Below are 21,761 nucleotides of genomic sequence, written 5' to 3'. Positions count from 1 at the left end.
AAGTTATTCTCACTGTTGTCCACAAATATAATCTTGCGCAAACATTAAGTCACATCAAAATCATAATGGGACAAAGCAAGTTTTAAGTTTCAGCATATTGACTTGAAAATTCAAAGTAGAAAGTAAAAAAAAACAAACTAGTAACTAATAACTAGACAGTAAAAGTCTTAACCTATAATGCTTTTGGAATCATTTTTATGGGATAGAGTATGGAATAGTTACTGCTGTCAGTAATATCCCTGCATTAAATTAGGTAAAAGGTTACCAGGTATCTGTTGTGCTGCTGCAGGCTGCAGTCTCTCCTGCAGTTGGTGCTACTGCTCCAGCTGGTATTGATGACAGGACTCCTTTATCGGCAGCCTCGCTGGCTTCAGCTAACTACACAATAAAAAGTACTTCACTCAAAAGTTGATTCCATATTTTCTTACATATTTTTTTAAAGGGTTTCCCCAAATGACATACAACTGAAACAAACACATTTTCACACTCGCATATAGAGGTATCAAGCCATGCCAGGAGGTGTTAATTGTCGATGGTTGAGCTATCTGATTCTCCACCCCTCTAATACAATGGAGGTAAAGTGAATTGTTTGTGTTGCTCACAGCTTTAAAAAATTACATTTGAAAACAAATCATCTTTTTCCAGAAACAGTGCTGCAGTCAAAGGGGCGGCTGTAGCTCAGTGGTAGAGTCGGTCTTCCTTCAATCGGAAGGTCGGAGGCTCAATCCCCACCAGCTCCCTAAGGCTACATGTCGAAGTGTCCTTGGGCAAGACACTGAATCCCAAATTGCTCCTGCTCGCTATGAATGTGATAACTGATTGACAGTTGGGCACTTTACGTAGCAGCCTCTGCCATCAGTGCATGGATGTGAGTGTGAATGGGTGAATGTGATATGTAGTGAAAAAGCAGCTTTGAGTGGTCGCAAAGACTAGAAAAGCGCTCTATAAGTACAGTCCATTTACCATTTACAGATAAAAACATATAACTAAGAATAACGAAAAATTGTTTAGTGTATCTTGTGGTTTAACCAGTGTACAGGAGGCCTGAAGCCAAATTACTGTTAAGTTTTTAAAATGTACATTTTAATGATGTGAGCAAAAACAAACTTCAGCAGATCATCTTGACCATGTCTACATGCCTTAATGCATTTAGTTGCTGCCATGTGATAGGCTGATTAGCTATTTGCGATACAGACAGTTGAAGGTACCTAATAAAGTGGTAGAGTGTGCTGCTGTGTTTGAAATGCCATACTATACTAGCAGTACGTACTGATTTGGCCAAAATGTAGTATGTAGTAGCCAAACAAAAGCAAAATGTGCAGTATGCAAAAAATGCCCGGATCTCATACTGATTCGCAAAAAATCTCCCGTATGCATCGGACCAGTATACCTCGCCTACTGTATCCCACAAAGCAAAGTGCTGGAACGTCACAGTGGCAGTTGAAATGACGGACAGCAGCAGCATTCCAGCAGAAGGGGGTGCTATAGCTAAAGAAGCGGCTGTTATTGTTTACTTCCGCCCGGGGTAGCATACTGCAAAATTAATTTGAAAAGCTCCTCCATACTACAGACTACCGCCAAACGCAGTATGCAGTACAGGGGTCGACAATGAGCACAATTTTCCACTGGCACTGCAGGCCAGTAACTTTACAAATTCACTGGCCGTGCCATTAAAACCACTGGCCCTAAAATAAAATAACATTTTTATATTAGTTATTTCTGTATTATTTTTACGTCAAATTTTGTTTCTCTGTAAGGGATCTTATAATGAATATGTGTTCAATTTTGGAACTATTATAAACTCATAGAAATAGACCAAAATAATCATATGGGTATAAAGAGGCTTCTTTTACCTCTTGGTTCAGCAACTCTGACACCTGCATGACTAAGTAGTAATAGATTTAGTATGTTACCTGCCATTACTGACGCTGTTCAAATGTATGTTTATAAGCGTGATCAGCCCGTGAGAGCAACTTTTTGAAACACAATCTTACCGTCTCCTACTTCCTGTAGCCGTTAAAGGTAAGCAGTCCGCGGCACGTCCGCTTTGTGACAGTCTGTTTATGTAGCCACAGTGCTAACGTGCACCGAGACGAGGTGCCGCTGATAACGGGAATACATACACTTATTGCCACCTCACTTAATTGCCCATCTGCCTCAATCATCCCGCATGTTTACAGTTTACAGGCAGGTGACTGACACACAGACTCTGCATGCACAGTGGTCAGTTTACTCTGTGCTCTCATTAAAAGCTTCACTATGTGATATCAGACGGACTGTTCCTGTTGTTCAATGTGTGGGAAACACTGCTATGGGTGTTTAGTGGCTCATCAGCGTTGGGGGAAGTAAATCTCCCTCGCGTGTGTATGAAAAACGTGTGTGTTTATACTAGTCCGCGGTAGCTTGCTAACATTAATTAGCGTGTTCTAGAATGACAGCTGATCTGTCGCAAATGCAGCGAGTAGCGTGTAACGTGATGCGGACATCGGATAGAGATTACTTGTGGATCCTACTGGCACAGGGGGCCAGTTAAATAGTTAATCTACTGGCCCGGGGGGTTACAAACATACCGTTGGGCCACCGGGCCAGTGCTTATGTTGATCCCTGCAGTATAGCATGTAGTATACAGTATATAGTATATAGTATGTAGTATATAGTACGGCATTTCAAACACAGCCTGTGTGTCTATATCAGACTGTGTAAAATGATGGACACGCCCCCTGCTGACTGGCTGCAGTTTAGGTCATAAAGCCCGCCTCCTCCATGTTATCAGATGGGACATGAGTCAAACTTTAAAATCAAAATACACGGCAAATACATTTTTCTGTAACATGGTTTCTGTCATTATAGCTCTTCTAGTTCTTTTCATGCTGATTTACGGCCAAATGTTCCTGTTTCCTGACAAATTTATTGTTAATTAGTTATTTGATGCTGTAAAAAGGATGATTGACAGCTCTGTTGACAAATGCGGCTCCTGCAGCCAATCATTTCCTGATTAGCAGAGTAATCAACGAGAGGAAACATAACTAAAACAATCACTAGTCATTGAAGTTCCCATATCTGTAAACCTTTGCTTCAGACCAACACAAATAACCTGAATTTTATATTTTTTTAATTTTTTGTTATTTCTAATATTTGCCTTTAATTATGATCTTATAACCAGTCTATTTTCTTTTGTTGCCTCTGTAAAGCACTTTGTAACTTGGATTTAGAAAAGTGCTCTAATGAATAAAGGTTATTATTATTTATTATAAGACATCAGACACATTTACAAAGGGTTTTGTAATTGGATATAAAAAGTAAAGCAAGTAATAAATGTAATCAATAATATTTTCTGCAAAGACAGACCCTGATTTTGCCAGACACTTCTAGTTCACTGCAGCTTTTTATAGTGTTTACAATTCTGTCAGTGCTTTAAGATTAGTTTGTGAAGTAGGTATGTCCACAGGACACCTTAACGCTTAGGTAGGTTTTATACAAGAGTGTTTAATTGTTCAGCTATTTTATGTTGCTGTCTGTTTAGTTTCTGTAGAAAATGCTCAATGAGATTGGTGGGCCCCACTTTGGGAGATGCCATCCACACATTTCTATGGATTCTGTACTTCTACAGAAAAGTAGGAGAGAGGGATAGTGAATGGATTTAAATTTCACTCAGAGGCCATAGCAGTCACTACTGTGTAACCATAACTAGTAATGTAACTAAATGTGTCTTGATGTTTCAGCTGTGCGGAACTGCCAGCGGCTTGGACCTTTACAAAAGTACAACAGTACTGGTACAAGTTTAATGAAAGTGAAAACTGAAATCCAACAAGGCACTGCCACTCAAACATGTGATTGTGAATAATGTGATTCCAACATAGTGTTTGTTCACACCATGCTAATGCAGTTAAGCAGAAATGCAGTGGCAAAGAAGAACTTCAGCACTTGTGGACACACACACACACACACACACACACACACACACACACACACACACACACACACACACACACACACACACACACACACACACACACACACACACACACACACACACACACAACAAAACACAGCTTCAGCGATGCAAAGGCATTTCGTTACTGACCTGAGAGTAATAGTTGTAGGAGGAGCGAGGGCTACGTATAAAATCCAAAATAAAGGCAGCATCCTGTCAGCATACAGGAAGAACATAACACAGGAAAAAAACCCAAAGCTTAGCAATAGGCACAGAACTTACGCATGGAGAAAAATGCAGAAGGAGAGTAACAAAAGCAAAGCCCCAGACCAAGCACCAGCAACAAAAAAGATCTTATCCAAGTTTATCACAATACAATTCGATTTTTCTGCAAGGTAAATGCCTGAAGTGAAGCAAGTTCTTGATCACGCACAGAATAGATGCTCACCTTCCTGGGACTGTCTACATATGTGGGAGCTGTGGCCACACTTGGGAGGTCGCTGACAATTGTTGAGGGTTTTGTCTGTGGCAGCTGTTCCTCCAGCATCCTGAGACAAAACAGAAAGAATACAATGAACAGTGGGATCTGTGGCTTATATGCATACATTTTGGCATTGCAGTCCCAGGAGACACTCACTTCTGGTTCTGCTCCATCTCTAATAAGGCTGATAAAGCTGAGGTTCCTTTTTTGCCTTGAGGGGGTGCCCCAGACTCGATAGGATACGGAAGGATAGGACTGGCAACCTGAAGTCCTTTCAATGGTGTGCCCTTCTGCTATGTGAAAAACAGTTCCAAAGACAGCATCACCTAAAACACCTTAAAATATCGTAGAAACAGCTGGTGACACAGCAAATGTAAAAGAAATGTTTGGCCCATGTTATATATATCATGAAAGAAGTATAGTACCAAAAGCAGAAAAAAGAAATATAAAATTTGACTTACATAACAGTGTCAGGTTCATAAAATTTTAAACTATATACAGCCTGAGATAAAAAAAAGCAGTGACATTAAATCTAAACTGCTCACTGTTAGGACACAAGAATTGAAAGGAATTGTCATATAGAGTATTAATGTACAAGCATGATCCCAACAAGGAGAGGCTCACTCTGATAATCCTGTCTGAACGATGGCGACGCCGAATGCGGTTGAGACCCTCCAAGAAGCGAATGAAGCCATCCAGCAGGATCCAGTCCCCGCTGCCACTCATCCCAGTACATGATCCATCCCCATAAACATCCCAGTGGCCCTCACCATCTGCCACCCTCCGAGCTCCTCCTGCTGGCAGCAGGAGGAACCGAGTCCGCCAGAACTTCAGAGAGTCTATCAAACTATTTGGACAGAAAGAACAGTATAGGACTTTAGTGTACAAAAAATGTAATATAATAACTTAAATATATGCCAAACACAGAAATACATCATGAGGCCTAGAGCAGTCAAAGGGCAAATTTGCTGATTTCCAACCTCAGTCCTATCATTCTATTATGGGGAGCTAATGCCATTATGGTACAACAAAAATACAATTTCGTTCTGTGCCTTTGGAGGACGTTATCCGCTTCTCTGGAAAACCTCAGCCAGACTACCTAAAATGCGTCATCTGGCAGACACCAGGTAGCTTGCTAAACTACACTTCCTCAATCCGTAGCCCGCCCCCTTTGATCGCCTGCAGCAGTCAATGTCCTTGACTGGAAACTAGGAGTAATTCACTCCAGCGTCTCTTTACCTCTTGCTCTCCTTACACACTGTTACAACGCAGGCGAGCACCATCATGCTTTGCTTTTGTTTTGTTTGTAGATATATATTTTGTGCCTGCTAAACCTGTGCAAATGACATAAAAAGACTCTGCCTCACACTCCAAGCACAGGTAAAAGGGTTGAATGCACCCCGAAGTGCGCTGCAGAGCAAACTGTGCTGTGCTCCGGAGCCGTTTGCACGTATTTCAATGAAGTCATGTTATGCAAACATTCGGGGCAAATTTGGCCCTTTTTCTATGCATCATGGCAAAAATGGTAAATGGACTGTATTTATACTACACATACTATACGGCACTTTTCGACCATTCAAAGCTGCTTTTACACTACACATCACATTCACCCATTCACACACACAATTATACACTGATGGCAGAGGCAGCAACATAAAGTGCCCAACTGTCAATCAGTTATCACATTCATACGTTATCATATTCATCGTTGGCTATGCCACATGGAGCAATATGGGGTTCAGTGTGTTGCCCAAGGACACTTCGACATGTAGCCTGAACCTCGGCACACAGGCACACTTTGTCCACATGTCCGGAGCCTTTACGCAGGAAGGGGATATTATATGGATGGACTATATACGCTGCTGTTGCGTGCTCGTTTTAAAAACATAAAGCTGCGTTACAGAGAGTAATACTAGTAAACACCTGTCGAATCTGGACTTTACAGTAAGCTGTTCAAAGATCTGCCCCCTCCTCTCCAGTCTCCTCATCGATCTGTGCATGCAGTTGAGGTCCGTCAGTGCGCGCGCAGCTGAGAGCGCAGCACCGCACAGCAGAGAGTGGAGGTACAGACAGCTTCTCCCCACAATGAGACACAAAACAAGAGCAAACTGCACAGATCTGCGAAACATTATGGGCGAGTTTGCGCTTCAATATCAATAGGGCAATGTGCTTTTTTGAATCGGACCTTGAGACGAGTGAATTATCCCCTATGTTTACCAACTGTTCTGGTCGATAGAACAAACATAACAAACAGGCAGAATTCTCGCGCATATCTACTTCCCTATGTAACCACGCCCTCGCTGGGCCGTTCCTTTCAAAGAGAAAGGCGCAATGCACGATGGGTGTTGTAGGAATGTAGAATGGGTGAAAACCACGAGCTGTTTGTACAACTTTCCCCACAGCTAAAAACAATTTTAAATATTATTGCTTCTATTGATTGCAGAGAACACCAGCTTTGACTGACAGTGGCGACAGGGGTGAATTTGTCCTTTAAAAACAGAAGAAAGTAAGATGGCAGTTAATGGAACTGAAGTAACCCCTGGCACAAGCAGACAACCTCTCTTTTTTTAAGGGTAGACTTAAAACCTTCCTCTTTGATAAGGAGATGAGTCTGGTTCTGCTCGAGGTTTCTGCCTATTAAAAGGAAGTTTTTCTGCCAATGTGCCAAATGTTGCTAAGTGCTACTCATGGTGAGTCATGTTGGGCCTCTCTTTAAATAACATAACAAAGAGTCGGTCTAGACCTGCTCTTTTTGTAAAGTGCCTCAAGATAACTCTTGTTAGGATTTGGTGCTATACAAATAACATTTGATTGATTGATTGATTGATTTGAAGAATTATTATAGAGACTTATATACTGCACAGTCAAACAGACCAATGTCAGCAATATATTCTTTTCTTTCCCCACTAAATCTTCCTTATTTATCTGATGAGGACAGAGAATGCATGAGTAATCCATTGTTTATATCTGAATTAACCAAAGCTATTCAAATAAGTCTCCTGGTGAGGATGGTTTCCCCCCAGAGTTTTTTAAGGAGTTTAAGCTAGGTGTTTAGCTAGAGAAGAAAAACATTTTCCAGAATCTTTCTCCCACAAGACAAGGGACGGACCCAGTAAAGTGTGCCTCTTATAGGGAAATTTCCTTGCTGAATACTGACTATAAACTGGTAACCAAGATGATATCCAAGAGGTTGGAGAATCTAATAACGTAAGACGTTTTTTTTTTATGTTATCCATTTTGCTCAGAAAAATAATATATCCAATGTTGCAGTCGCCCTTAATGCTGAAAAGGCCTTTGACCAGCTAGAATGGTCGTATCTCTTTAGAGTTCTGGAGAAATTTGGTTTTGATGGTCAATTTGTCGATTTAATACAATTTCCCCTAAAGCTCGGACCGCAGCTATTGGGATTACTTCAGATTGTTTTCCCATTTTTAGGGGCAACAGGCGGGGATGCCCACTCAGTACTGCCCTCTTTGCACTCACTAATGAACTCCTAGCCGAGGCTATCCGGGGGAGACTTAAATGCAAGTGGTTTTGAAATCAGACCCTTTACACTTAAAATATCACTTTTTGCTGTTGATATTATTCATTTCTAGTTTTTCACTATCCAGTACTGTTGAGGGGCCTGTGTAACAAGGGTGTGTACTCCTAATTTATTTTTTGTATTGTCGGTTTGTATATTGTCGAAAAACAAAAACAAATACTCAGGAGAAAAGCACAGTGCTGTATTTCATAGTATCGGTTACATTTAACAAAATAGGATAAAAATCTAATTATAACAGTTATTTGCAATTATGTGCAAACTCTTCAAAACTGATTACATTGATTTCACAAAAAACACAACATTAATACATATTTACTGAAATTTCTGAAATCACCAACGGATGAAAGCATGCAAGGCATGCCTGTGTGTTTGAAAATGCTGTTGTACCTGAAGTCCTCAGAGCCAGCAGAGCAGATGTACTGGTCCAGGTAGTTCCACTTGTATTCCTCCAGTCTTTCATGACCAAACTCAACCCAGCAGGATACAAACTGAGCATCAGAATGAGGAGGACACAGGCTGTAGCTGTACTGTATCTGAGCTGATTCATACAGGTACCTAGAATACATAGTCCAAAGAAAGCCCGCCTTTAGGTAGATGTCATTATTCATTTTCCATGTCAACATTTTTCTGGCATTTTTAGATAGTGTCAGAAGTGGGCTACTGTCTGGGAATAAAGAAATAAAGGATGTGATTGGAGAACAATGCTCTAAACTGTCTGACTCAGAACTCAAAATTTGAGCTTTAAGCAGCTCTGAGGCAGCAGCAGATTTGTTGTCTACGCAATGACCCATTCTGATTAGAAAATTATGTATTTGAGATCAGCCTTCAAACTGTATGCTTTGAATATGCTCACTTGCTTTTTACAAAAAGAATAAATCGTTTCATAACATAGATAGGATACATGTGAAGTGTATTGGCACTTGATATTAGTATATTTTTCAGAAGTATTGTTTTTTTCATAATGGATGGAACAATTGAAGTCCACCTTACACGTTTAGTTCTGTTGAGCAAATTCTATTCATTTGTGTAGTTCAACTTGGCAAAAATGCAAAATTGGTACAATCTAGAGGTTGCCAGGTGTACTTACTTGGGCAAGTAGCGAGTAACCGTGATTATCTTGTCTTTGAGGCAAACTTTATGGAAGGTCCGGCCCATACTGAGCCAGTAAAGTGTCTCCTCCTCCGTACGATGTAGAGACACTAAACCTGTAGAGAAAAAATGAGAGGACACTTACAGTCAACATGTTTCTTTAAAGGTTATTCTTTTGGCTTTTGCCTTTAATCAAAGGACAGCTGAAGAGAGACAGGAAATGTTGGGAGGAGAGAGTGGGGGATGACATGCACCAAATGATCAGCAGACCAGGAGTCGAACCTGCAATCAGTGCTTTGAGGACTGTAGCCAAACCATCACCCCACGGTCAACAGGTTTCTGATGCGTTTTCAACCAAAATTTCTTTAAAGGTGCGTTACGTAACTTTCAGAAAATCCACATTCCTAGCGACATGGTCTGCCGTTGAGGGAACTGCAGTCAACCTTCTTGTACCCGCTCGGGCGGACACTTGCATGAACGAGCATCCGGGGTTTTTGCCAAAGACACACGAAACTGAGCATGCTCAATCTCGGAACTCACCGGCTCTGTTTACTTTTCACTGACGAGTGTTCGTTGACCGGTATCATGTTGTCCAAAATCAACACTGTTTGTCATCATACCTCAGTTAGTATCATGTTAGCTGGCCAAGTTATTTGTCAAGCTAGACTGACAACACTGACATACACACTCGGATAGTATTTTGTTTGTCATAACGTTAACGAGCATGCTAAGGTTAGCTAACTAGCTCTAACATAATAACACTGCATGAATCTGGCATTGTGCTTCGTAACGGCACATTACTTAATTACCAGCCAGATCAGCCGCGGGAGTCTGCGTGAGTGAGCTGATGTTATCTACTTGACGGTGTTTTGCTACGTTACCTAACTGGCAAATGGTCTGCGATAGCAGACAAGCTAACGGTAACTTGTTGCCAGCTTACAGCTGGCTGGCTAACCTTAGCCTAGGCAGGTAATGCAATGTTATTGGCTAATAGAAAACAATCGGTAGTTATACACATTTGCTTTGTTCTGCTACATAATTTACAAAATCAACCTCGTTTGTTGTGTTAGCTGGGGAAGTTATTTGTCAAGCTAGATAACTGACTTACACACTCAGATATTATTTTGGTAGTCCTAACGTAAGCGAGTATGCTAAGGTTAGCCAACTAGCTCTAACATAAATACACTGGATGACTCCGGCATTGTGCTTCGTAATCAAACGGCAAATTACGCCGGCGAGCCAGCAAATCATCACAGGCATTAGCGAACATTAGCCAGGCAGGGCAGGGTAGCTGGAGATAGCTGGGATGAGGCACTTGTGCTGTGAGAGAAAAAACGCTGCACCCGGTGAGAGAACGCTGCATGTTTTGTTTCTATGACAACAAAATGTCGGTCTGTTTTGATCCCCAAAAGCAATGAAGGTCTCCATGATTCACATGCCCTACCAATGTTGACTCCAGTTTTCCCCCTGAAGTTGATCACATTCCTGTTTGGTCAGACGGGCTTCAGATAAAACTTATTTTTGTTTTTTATTCTTGTGTGTAGTTTGTGTTGGTGTTGTTGTGGGTGCTGTCGTTTGTTGGCATCCATCTTCATTTCACAGCTTGCGTTGTCTCGTGTTGCACAATGACTGTAGTGGTGAAGAATGAGCTCTTGGCAGAGGTACTCGCAAACGTGCAGATACGTCACATCCTCTTGTTTCGCAGAAAAACCGTCCCGAGTGCTTTACATAAAAATCAGCCCACAGGCTGTTAGAGGCAACGGAGGAAGTTGCGGAAGGTCTGAATTTATCAGTTCCTCTACTATCCCTTCACACATTGGCAATAAAAAATGATATTTGATTGATGAATACATGTAAAATCTTACATATAGCCCCTTTAAAAAAGAGATATCATCTCTACAAGTTCATTGTATAGTTTGTACGATTGAGGGGAGTCAATTCGGCAGTGTCCTCATTTAGTTTTGGTCTTTCAAACAACTTACACCCTAGCCCAGGCGACATGATGATTATCAGACCCAAGCCTGCACCCTAACAGCAACCCACTGATCTGCCCTCTCTCACCAAAGCTTTCTCGACAGCGTCGGTGGAGGTTCAAATGGCTCTCCTCAATCTCTCTTTTGTGATTCCAAGTGCCACATACAGAGTGACTTGCCTTCAAAGACCCAACTCAACATCCATGGGCCAGGCAAGACATCATAACAAGCCTGGGTGAAGAACTTGTTGCAACATGGATCAGTCTTCCAAATATTGTTCTATTGCTCTATTGAGAATCAGAAATTTTCTCTACCCTTTTTCAGCACTACAGATATTGATTTTGAAGACTTGAAGTATATCCTTGCCCACCTTATAAGTCTCTCCAGACCCTTCAGAATCAACCTGGAACTAGACACTAGCTCTTCTGTTATTATCAGGTTGTCCATGACCGGCATGCCAGGGCGGACGACTAAAATAGTGCAGCCAGCAATGATGCCAACCTCACGCCTGCACCAGTCTGATGATGTAAGCTCTGCTGAGACTTTCAAGTGGAACTATTTGTAACAATCTAGAAGGAAACCTCTGAAGCCTTTATTGGGTGGAAACGCTGTTATGAGGGCGATCATACAGTACTCAGATCAACATGTTATAGTGATCAACATTTTCCAGTGTTCCATTGAGTTCAGGCAATCAGTGTTTTTCCAATAGTGGACTTATGGTGGTATAAAAGGAAAAGTGTTTCCATTCACAGAGCCGAAAAAAGAAATATGCATAGATGGGAGAAAATGTATGATCAATTCATCTGTTATTAAAATTGTATAAAAAGATGTATACACAAATCTTAAATAACCTTTCCTTTTTCTACAGTTGATCATTTTAAGGCAATTTCAAACATAATGGTGTCACTTACAGAACTGGAAGAAGAAGAAAGACGGTACTGTATTTGTGAACCAGAGATGGTGTAATCCTGCTCATATCACTGTCAAAGACAAAATGTGTTGTCCAGATATTTGATTATTGGTGTGAATGCCTTCACCGATCTTTAATATTATACTTTTTATTATTATTCCGACACGTTTTTTCCCACCGCTTCTCTTTCCACACTTTCAACTGATTCAAACCATTCAAACATCAAAACATTCAGCGCATTCGGGATCGGTGTGCTATGACTTTTCTCATTCATACCATTCATCGTTTCCGAGTTATTCCCAATTCTCCCAGACATTTTGCCCAATGAGCTCAAATGAATGGTGGAATAGTCAGAAATTATTTTTCAGACCATTCATGCTTTTTTCACAGTCGCCTTTCAAAGCACATAAAGTTTCAGTGAAATGTTCAAGATCAGAGCGCAGGATTTCAAATTCAGAGGGGAGAGGCTGCTGAAAAATAACTTGGACGCCTTCCAAACTAATTGCAACAGCCCACGCAATGTTTACTCCACATACATAAATAAAGCATCAAAACGTAGGTAATTTTGTGCTGCTTCTGTTAAATGGGTTATCAAAACTGAAAAATGTACGCTTTTGCCAGTAGATGCCTAAATGTCACAGAAACTTGACCAACTGCCCCATCTGCTCTAATGTTAAACATTTCTAGAGAACTCCAAATGGATGCCCTTTTGTATTTCACTGCCCTGGCTGCATTTTTAGCAGTAGAGACATAAAATTAGCACGACTGCTTCATCAGAGTCTTGTGATGGCTTGATTTGGCACTATGGCAGGAGTTTGAGAGGGTGTTTTCACCTGATATCTTAGTTAAAATCAACTGCCCAGCCAAGGAGTCACACAGCTATTATGAATTAACCATCACCATGTCAACAGCCGAGTTCAGCAGGAGTTTACTTGAGTTTAGTTGGAGCTCAGTTGACACTCATACACACACAGGACAAACATTTAAACACTCTCTCAAGCATTTTTCAAGGCTGGTCTTCCATTTTAAACTCCTCCATCCCATAAAAATATCATAAATATTCATATCATAAAAATACTTGTGTACATCCCACCCAAGGCAACTGCTGAAGTTCCATGTGCAGTTCTCCATGAAATATACTGTCTAAACATCCTGAGGCTGTGTCCCAATCCATGGGCTGCAGCCTTCGGAGGCTGGGTAGACCGTTAAAAAACAAACTGAAATGAGACGGTCTGGTCTACAGAGCATTTCCTGGTTGTGTCTAGCTGTGTCCGCCCTTACCCTTGCGTCACGCTGCGCAGCTCCTATCGCCTAGCAAGTCCTACTTCTAATTTTTATTTTTGATTTGTTACTGGAAGTGAGATGGAGGTGTCTCAGGCTGAGAGGAAATCATGGCCATGTAAGATAAATTGGTTAGGTTCTGTACTTTCAGCCAATAACTGATGTTAACATTAGCTAGTTAGTGTATAGCTTACTTCATGTCACACTGACAATATAATTTCATATTTAAAATAACCAGAGGTGAAGTATTAATAAGTACATTTACTCAACTACTGTACTTTTATGATACTTTACACCTCCACTCCACTACATCTTAAAGGTAAACAATTAGAAAATGATGCATAGCTGTCGATTAAACAACCCTGCAGTTAATAAAGGAATTGAAATCAGCACAACCTCAAACATCTACAGCAGTAAAATGCAGCTTACACATAAATGCAGCAGTAATATGAATCCAACATCATAATACTTACACTGAAACGGAGATCATTTTCCTGCATGACTACTTATATCTTTCATAGTTAATTTAAAGACTGATAATACTTTTGCTTAAGTAATTTTTAATTGGATGGTTTTAATTTTTATTTGCTGTGGAGTATTTTAACAGTGTGATATAATAACTTTGTACTTATACTTCTTTGACTGCTAATTCTTTTTCTTAATGTTGCTTTCATAAAAAAGTTATTTCATTTTACAGCTTTAAAAATGCTGACTAGAGAGAAAAATGAAAATATACACATATATATATTAGCTTAAATATCTAGCTCATGTTAAATTAAAAGTTCTTCTGCGTTTTTTCTTCTACTTTTTGTTTTATAACCAGCCGTGACCCCTGTACGTCAGGATAAACCCCAGCCTTCCTGTGCTGGAGAGATTTTTTAATGGGGAGGACACAAAGCTTGATTTCCGGCTGAGCAGGGAGGCCCTGGGAGTGCTGCTGGACCTTCTGAAGCAGGAAAGGAGCATAGACTGTGTAAATAATGGACATAGTCTCAGTGATGTCACCCATTGGTTTCTGAAGAAGAGTTTTGAAGCCCAAATTGCGCCGCGCGCTGGGGGTCGCCACATTGTAAATGCCAGAGCTGGCTAATCCAGAGGCAGGCAAAGAGGCGGAGCGCGACCGAGCTGAAGCCTATGGCTGAGCTCTATGGGCGGGCCGCATGAATCAGCCAACTACGGCTATGAAGCTAGGCTATATGCTCCTCAGCGTTGCTAGCGGTTATTAGCCACAGACTGTATAAATAATGAATGAGCTGGTTGATTTCTGGCAAAGTCAAACTAGCTCATTCATTATTTATAGTCTGTCGGTGACTGACTGCAGGTGTTTAGTTATAAGACTAAAGAAGTAGCGGACTCGCTGCTCGCTTGCCCTGTGAGAGAGCGGCAAGCCGACACGTAAAGGGAAACTTAATATAACCGCTCTGCTCAACACTGCAGTCCGCTGTTATTTCTCCAGGGAAAAGCCAACAACTCCTGACTCCTATATACTGGCCGACGATTAAATAAATGTTTGATAAACACTGCACAGGCTAACAAGCAGCTAAAGCAAGCACAGTACACCTGCTACGAGTGCTAAAAGTATTTCACTACAATAACACTAACATTTAACTCACCGAAAAGCTGGAGCTCAGATCAGCTCCACTTATTGCACAGCCATAAAGTTCCATAAATCCCACAGAGAGACAGATCTTTTTTTCCTCAAAGCTACTATATGAAATAATCTCACCACGTATATAAGCCTTCAAAGTTTCCCAAAGAAGAGAGGCCGAAACCCCTGGGGCCCTGTTAACAGCAAGAAAAAATTCAATTTGATTGGAAACACATTTGACAAAATCCTCATTAGACAATAAGCGCACGTTAAGATGCCAGGGGGGGCGTGAGTTATCACAATCCTTTATGTGCAACTCCAGGAAAACCGGAGCATGATCGGATATTTAAATAGGTTCATAGGAGCATGACTGAATAGTAGGAAGAAGATGGTTATCGATAAGAAAATAATCAATGCGAGTAAGGGTGTGATGCACATTAGAAAAAAAAGAGTAAGCCCTTCCTGATGGGTTAAGAAAGTGCCAAGGGTCAGAAAGTGAAAACTCTTCCATAAAGGAGAGAATCATTTTAGAAGATTTTGAAGGTATAGCAGCACTAAGTGATGAGCGATCTAATACAGTATAAAGACAACAGTTAAAATCTCCTCCCAAAATGAGTTAAAATGTGGACAAATTAGGTAGTTCAGAGAACATTAATTGGAAGAAGGCCTCATTGTCCCAGTTAGGACCGTATACATTAGCGAGAACGACTGGAGTGTTGTAAAGTTGCCCTGATACTAGAATATATCTCCCATTAGGGTCAGAGATAACATTAGATGACAGAAAATTAACAGATTTATGAATCAATATTGCCACACCTCTAGACTTATGTTGATAAGTGGACTGAAATACCTGCTTAACCCATCTCCTTTGTAGGAGAGGCTGACTTGAGGATTTTAAATGAGTCTCTTGAAGAAAGATAATGCCAGCACCTAGTTGTTGGAGGTGGTGAAGGACCTTACTGCGTTTAATAGGATGATTTATACCTTTACAGTTCCAACTAACAAATTTGAGTCCACTCCCAGACTGCTGTGGAGAACTATGGTGGGACATATTTTAGGTAAATGAAAAGAGTTTCTGCAATATTGTAAGTGGATGTGTAACGATAACCAAAGTATAACTAAGAAAACTGGTGACCAAGCGTAACAAAACACCTAACATAAACAAACCGATGCAGTGTAGTCGGGGAAGAGAAACAGCTTCTTTCCTCGGTAGAAAAGGGGGGACGCTCGGGAGGCCTCTCCAGCGCGACGCAGAATGTCATTCCTCTAGTAAAAATAGTCTAATTAAGCTGTAAAAACCGCGGACCTGTCAACCCTGGCTTTGCATCCCATGAAACTCTGATCATGAAGCCTGATGCCCCTCTAAAGCTCTGTGTTTATCAGTGAAATATATGAACTACACAGCATATGGACATATGACAGCCTGTGGAGACGTTTATAAGTTTATACTTACTGTGCACAGAAAAACGGACAGAATGCAACGTTATTGATTCAGGTATGAAATACACACAGGTCTGCGTCATATCTGCTCCTCTCCTAACGGCTGTCTCCTCCCCGCGCGGCATGATAACTCTGAGTTGAGCCGGAAGTGATCCACGCGTAGTTTATCAATCACAGCGTGTGAAGACGTATTTTATGCTTTATAAAGGGTTTTCACGGAAATACGGGACCGATCGCAAGGCTGCTCATTGCTGGATCACATTATAAATTCAGATAAACTGCTAGGATCACTCTATGGATCGAGCCGTCCCTCTCGACGGCTTGTCCTGTAATAAAAAGTTAGATGATGCCTTCTCACTGAATCAATACAGACACAATCTGTCTGTATTTCCATGCGTGTGATCGTGATCGTGAGGTTTCTGCCAGTTCTGAGCTGATGGCACTGCTGGACGTCGACCGATTTAAAAGGGAAATAAGCTTGATGTGTTTTTCATCTGCTGCACTAAGTTTCCTTGGCTGACCACTGCTTCTACGATCCTCAACGTTGCCCGTTTCTTTGTGCTTCTTCAAAAGAGCTTGAACAGCGCATCTTGAAACCCCAGTCTGCTTTGAAATCTTGGTCTGGCAGAGACCTTGCTGATGCAGTATAACTACCTTGTGTCTTGTTGCTGTGCTCAGTCTTGCCATGGTGTCTGACCTGTGACATGAAACTGTCTTCCACAACCTCACCTTGGTAGCAGAGTTTGGCTGTTCCTCACCCAGTTTTAAACCTCCTACACAGCTGTTTCTGTCTTAGTTAATGACTGTGTTTCAACCTACATGTGAAATTGATGATCATTAGCACCTGTTTGGTATAATTGGTTGATTGTACAGCTGACTATAATCCTAGAAAATCCCTGACTTTGTGCAAGTGTACCTGTAAGAATTGATGCTGGTTTAAAAGCAAAGGGTAGTAACACGAAATATTGATTTGATTTAGATTTTTCTTTTGTTTGCTCACTTATCATTCTCTAAATTGATAAAAATAAACAATTATTTATATTTTTGAAAGCATTCTTAGTTTACAGCATTTTTTCACACCTGCTTAAAGCTTTTGCACAGTACTGTAGATACTGAACCCTAAATGGCTCCTAAAGGCATAGCCAAAAGTCTGTTAGTAAGTATAAGAATGAGCTGGATTAGCCTAATTGAAGTCCCAGCAATGATGAGCACAGCATCAGGCCTATGAGCGGCTCAAGTCTTTGAAAAGATTCAACAAGGAAGTATCTGTAAATACCTCTGGTTCGATAAAGATCACCGTGATAATTGACCCCTTGGAATATAGTTCAGTCTGCAGTTGAAAGACATGACGTCTAGTGAGCAAGAACAATAAAAATTCTATTCAATATTTAAACTTTCAAACCAATCCTTATGTCCCTATTGCCACCCGATCCCTATTAATGCTAACATGATTGAAATATAACTTTCATAGTTAAAATGCAACAACATTAAGAACTTCTGTTCTGAGAATTGAACAATCTAAAAGGATTGTAAATCAATATTCACATTAAACAAAATACATTAAGTCTTTTTTCACCTCTAGAGTAATGAGGGCTGCTGCCAAGTGTCGTAGCCACAGAGGGTTGTGGTTTTCGGTTATTGGGTTGGACAATGATCTGGTAGCCCTGCATCAACCTCTGACAGATAAACTCCTCGAACACCTGAGATGCATTCATCACAGGGGCTTCATCTTCCCGCCTGAAAATGAGACAAAAGCAAAAAAAAACAGATGAACTGATGACACAGCCTGAGCCTTTAAATTTGCTATATCTTGGAAGTCCTACTATTCACCTGGGATGCTACCTACACAGGAGTCAGATTTAAAAAAAGAAACCTCCAGTGTAATTTTTACTTCACCTTCAAGTTAAATTACATCAATTTGCCTTTAAATGTCAGAAATCTGGCTTGCACAATATTTGATAATACATTTTATAGCTATAACAAATGTATCACTACTATAACAAACACGACAAGATCTGTTATCTGTGACTGCCAATGTCATATTTGCATCTTTGCAAAAACACCGTGCTTCAACATTGTATTGATGTTAACTCTAGCACCTACTTGGGAGAATATAAAGTGTTAATAAAAATATGCCAAAAATGATGCTGATACGAAGAAGTGCTTTTTAATGATGGCTGCATACAGACAAAAACTCAAACCAGGTGAATTTTTTACTCCTCTATTTAAAATGATTATCATGTACATGATATAATCCCTGTTCAGAACCAGTTTCAGGCATAAACTGATTGGCTTAAGAGAGTTTTCTCTAAAGACATGCTGTCTTTCTCATGCTGTCTACCTCTCCAGGTCACTGTGCGGCAGCAAGTCATAGCAGCCTTCAGTGTAGTCGTTCTGCAGTGCCTGGCGGTCAGGGAAGTAGTCAGTGGTGAGGGGTAGGCAGGCTGGCGTGGTCAAAGACTTCCAGTCTACCCCCACTGTGCAGCAGAAGCTGGGCACTGTCGGGGGCGCAGACATCAGCAGGGCTTCAGGAGCACCCACACCATACATGGACACACACACAAAAACAAAAAATCCCCACAACAAACACAAATGCATGTACCCAGAGTGGAATGGTACATGTGTGTGGGGGATGGGGATGGATATAAAAAGGAAGGGGAAGCATAGTTGGGTGATAGTAAAAGAAATAAGAGAAGAAGATGAAGAATTGGAAATGGAAAAGATAGAGTGAAGATGAAGATACAAAGAAAAAATAAAAAAGGAAGAAGAGAGGGAAAACATGAAGAAAAACATGTTAGGTGTTACTTTTACTGGCCTCAACACCCCTGCTGGTGATCCCAATGGGGCCTCTAGTGGTAGAGCAGTGATCAAACCATGCAGATTGTGGCCTTTGGATAGTCAGTTTGTGATCTACTTCACTCACAAGAAATTGCAAACTGTGTCCTGGGCTTAGCAAAGATGTTAACAATAAAGTGACTAAGTGAATTTAAGAAGAGAAACAAAACATGCAAACACACAGATAGTGAAAAAACTCTTAAAATATTTTTTGCAAACAAAATTTGTTGACAGAAGCACCAATATGAAAGCAATCAAGTGAAATATACAATGTAACCCACCATGCAAAAATTAGATCTAAACACAAGCTTGTCAATTTAAACAGGTCATGGTATAGAAAAAATATAGACTAATTATTGAGGGTACACTCACACTGCAATTCTTAGTGCTTGATTTAGATTTGTTGCTTAGGTTTGATTTTCTGTTTGGCTGTGCACATAACTTTGAATCAGGCAAGTTATGTAGATCTAGCGTGAAAAGTCAAATGAACTCCATCATGACTGTTCAGAATAGTGTCAGATCTGTATCTGATTAAGGACTGCATATGAAAGTTGTCCAAATCTGAAATAAAAGGTTGATGACCATATGACTTTTGCTGTTCACACTGTCATAAAAAAACATATCTGATTCATGCCAGTTTTGGCCACAGTCTAAATATAGCCTTAGAGGATTTATGTTAATATTTAATCATTTAAAGTAAGATTTACAGCAAGCCTAGAGAAAGAGACAGAAAGAATAGGTGTGCATAGGGAGGGATAGAGTGAGGAGGAGAGGGTCACAAGCCACATGATCTGCAAGATTTGCTATACCTACAACCCCTGGAGACAGAGGCCCAGTGGAGCAACCTGCCTGCCAAAACTAAATAAGCCCTCATACGTTACAATAAAATACCTGTGACAGTTTATTGCTATTATAAAATTTGATGAAGTATTTCAAACCAAGCCTGAGGTATGGCTACATGACAATGTTTGCAACAATTGACATGTTTCTGTTTTCAAGATGAACTCACTTGGATTAGCATCACGGAGGGAAAAGTCTTCAAATGAGCCACGGTTGGTTATTATTCCTGTACAGACAACACGATTAAAAAAAGAAAAACACAGGGTGGCACAGTTACAGATTTTATGGGGTTACAAATAACAATTATTGGTGCTTTTTATTGATTTGATTTATTAATTTTCTCAATCAATCAATTAACTAAAAAAAATCCTTACTATGTGTTTCTAGTTTGTAGTAGTTGTGCTGGTGGAATTGGTACATAGTTTTCTTAGAAAAACATCGATTCATTTCAGTGTGTTTACAGTCGAAACAACGACTCATAATCCACTGTCTCAGCTCATAGTCAGTAAATACTTTGCATGGTTGCATGGTTCTGTCTGAGTTGGTTTTTGCTTTATTAATTTATCAGATTAATTTCACAGAATATCCATGTTTTTACATATACATATATATATATACATATATACATATATACATATATATATATACATATATACATATATATATATACATATATACATATATATATATGTGTGTGTATATATATATATATATATATATATATATATACATATATATGTTTTTATAGAATGGGTTAGTAATGTTCTAATATAGTTAGTCTTAGGAAATGGTGCATTTCTTGGGGACCCTTTGCTTATTCATTTATCTGTGTAAATAATGTACAGCTGGAGAATAGCAGAGCAGCATTAAAATACTAATTAAGTTTCAGGAGGTTTAGAGGAGACATATCACCAGTGTTGTTGCTCCCAGAGCTTGCAGTCAACTCTTCCATCCTTCCACCAATGTAAAGGCTGTTCTCTCCTGCTTGCCTGCAGGTTGTTCGCCTGAAATAATAAGATAACAAGTATTCATATGAAAGGTTGTTCTGTTAGGTATTATTCTTTGAAATTGAAAAGATTGGATTAAGTGGAAGTTGGGTCCAACCGTCCAGTAGCCTCATGATAGGCCAGCTCCAGCAGCTCAGCAGAGGTGTGAGCAGGATCTCTCTTCTGGCTCCCTTGAAGTTCAGCCATGTTCTGTCTGGTTTGGTGATGGATTTGGATTGCCTCTCCAGAAGGACCTGAGGAACAACAGAAGCACATACCATCTGGTGTAGGGATGGGGACGAATATTCGAGTACTCGTTGTTGATATCATTATTCAAGTAACGTTACACTACTCGCGCACCTGTGCATGTGTTGTTTTCGGCTAACATAGTTTAACTCAGTTAGTTTACATGCACCATGCCAGTCATGACCAGGAAAAGTGATGTCCTGAAGTACATTTGACAAAAAAGACGTGCTGTGCAAGATACTGTATGTGGTATTAAAATTGTAAATCATAGAAATAGTAGTTCGATGTTTAACCACACGCGCTTAAAGCACAAGGAGAAGCCAGCAGGGACAGACAACAGGCAGTCTCAAATCACATCATGTGCTTGACCTGTTAGCATATGTCTTTGTGATGATACCAGAGCAGAGAATATTAGCCTGCTAATAATGAAAATGGTGACTGGAGATATGCTCCCATTAAGTTTTGTGAAAGTAGAAGGCTTCCGTGAGCTGATGGTGTTTGTTTGAGCCGGAGTACAAGCCACCATCACGCTGGACAAAAGCTACGAGAGAGGAAAAAATGTATGAGGAAAACGTTAGTTTGCTCGGTAAGCCTATTGTTTTATCATCATCATC

At 40.4% G+C, this 21,761-nt stretch overlaps 1 protein-coding gene across 10 annotated transcripts in view; it reads right to left on the bottom strand.

The window, feature by feature from the left end:
- Positions 1 to 21,761, bottom strand: part of depdc5 (DEP domain containing 5, GATOR1 subcomplex subunit) — a 57,477-nt gene that overhangs the window by 13,207 nt on the left and 22,509 nt on the right. For 5 of the 10 annotated variants that reach the window (XM_069684062.1, XM_069684061.1, XM_069684064.1 and 2 more), the window contains 12 exons: positions 21,020 to 21,155; positions 20,828 to 20,919; positions 20,085 to 20,141; positions 18,582 to 18,765; positions 17,817 to 17,977; positions 9,047 to 9,164; positions 8,347 to 8,514; positions 5,040 to 5,262; positions 4,572 to 4,708; positions 4,368 to 4,482; positions 4,085 to 4,147; positions 266 to 378 (listed from right to left, as the gene is read on the bottom strand). In XM_069684062.1, coding sequence (XP_069540163.1) covers positions 266 to 378; positions 4,085 to 4,147; positions 4,368 to 4,482; positions 4,572 to 4,708; positions 5,040 to 5,262; positions 8,347 to 8,514; positions 9,047 to 9,164; positions 17,817 to 17,977; positions 18,582 to 18,765; positions 20,085 to 20,141; positions 20,828 to 20,919; positions 21,020 to 21,155 — 1,567 coding nt within the window. The remainder of the gene's footprint in view (positions 1 to 265; positions 379 to 4,084; positions 4,148 to 4,367; positions 4,483 to 4,571; positions 4,709 to 5,039; positions 5,263 to 8,346; positions 8,515 to 9,046; positions 9,165 to 17,816; positions 17,978 to 18,581; positions 18,766 to 20,084; positions 20,142 to 20,827; positions 20,920 to 21,019; positions 21,156 to 21,761) is intronic. The other 5 variants (XM_069684067.1, XM_069684066.1, XM_069684068.1 and 2 more) reach the window with 5 other exon arrangements.

The sequence above is a fragment of the Semicossyphus pulcher genome, unplaced genomic scaffold (genome assembly GCF_022749685.1).
Source record: "Semicossyphus pulcher isolate SPU_LCO1_2020_fin unplaced genomic scaffold, fSemPul1.0.p SCAF_7, whole genome shotgun sequence".
NCBI classification, from domain to species: domain Eukaryota; kingdom Metazoa; phylum Chordata; class Actinopteri; order Labriformes; family Labridae; genus Semicossyphus; species Semicossyphus pulcher.
Note: the sequence above shows the minus strand (reverse complement) of the source record. Positions and strands in the feature narration are given on the sequence as shown.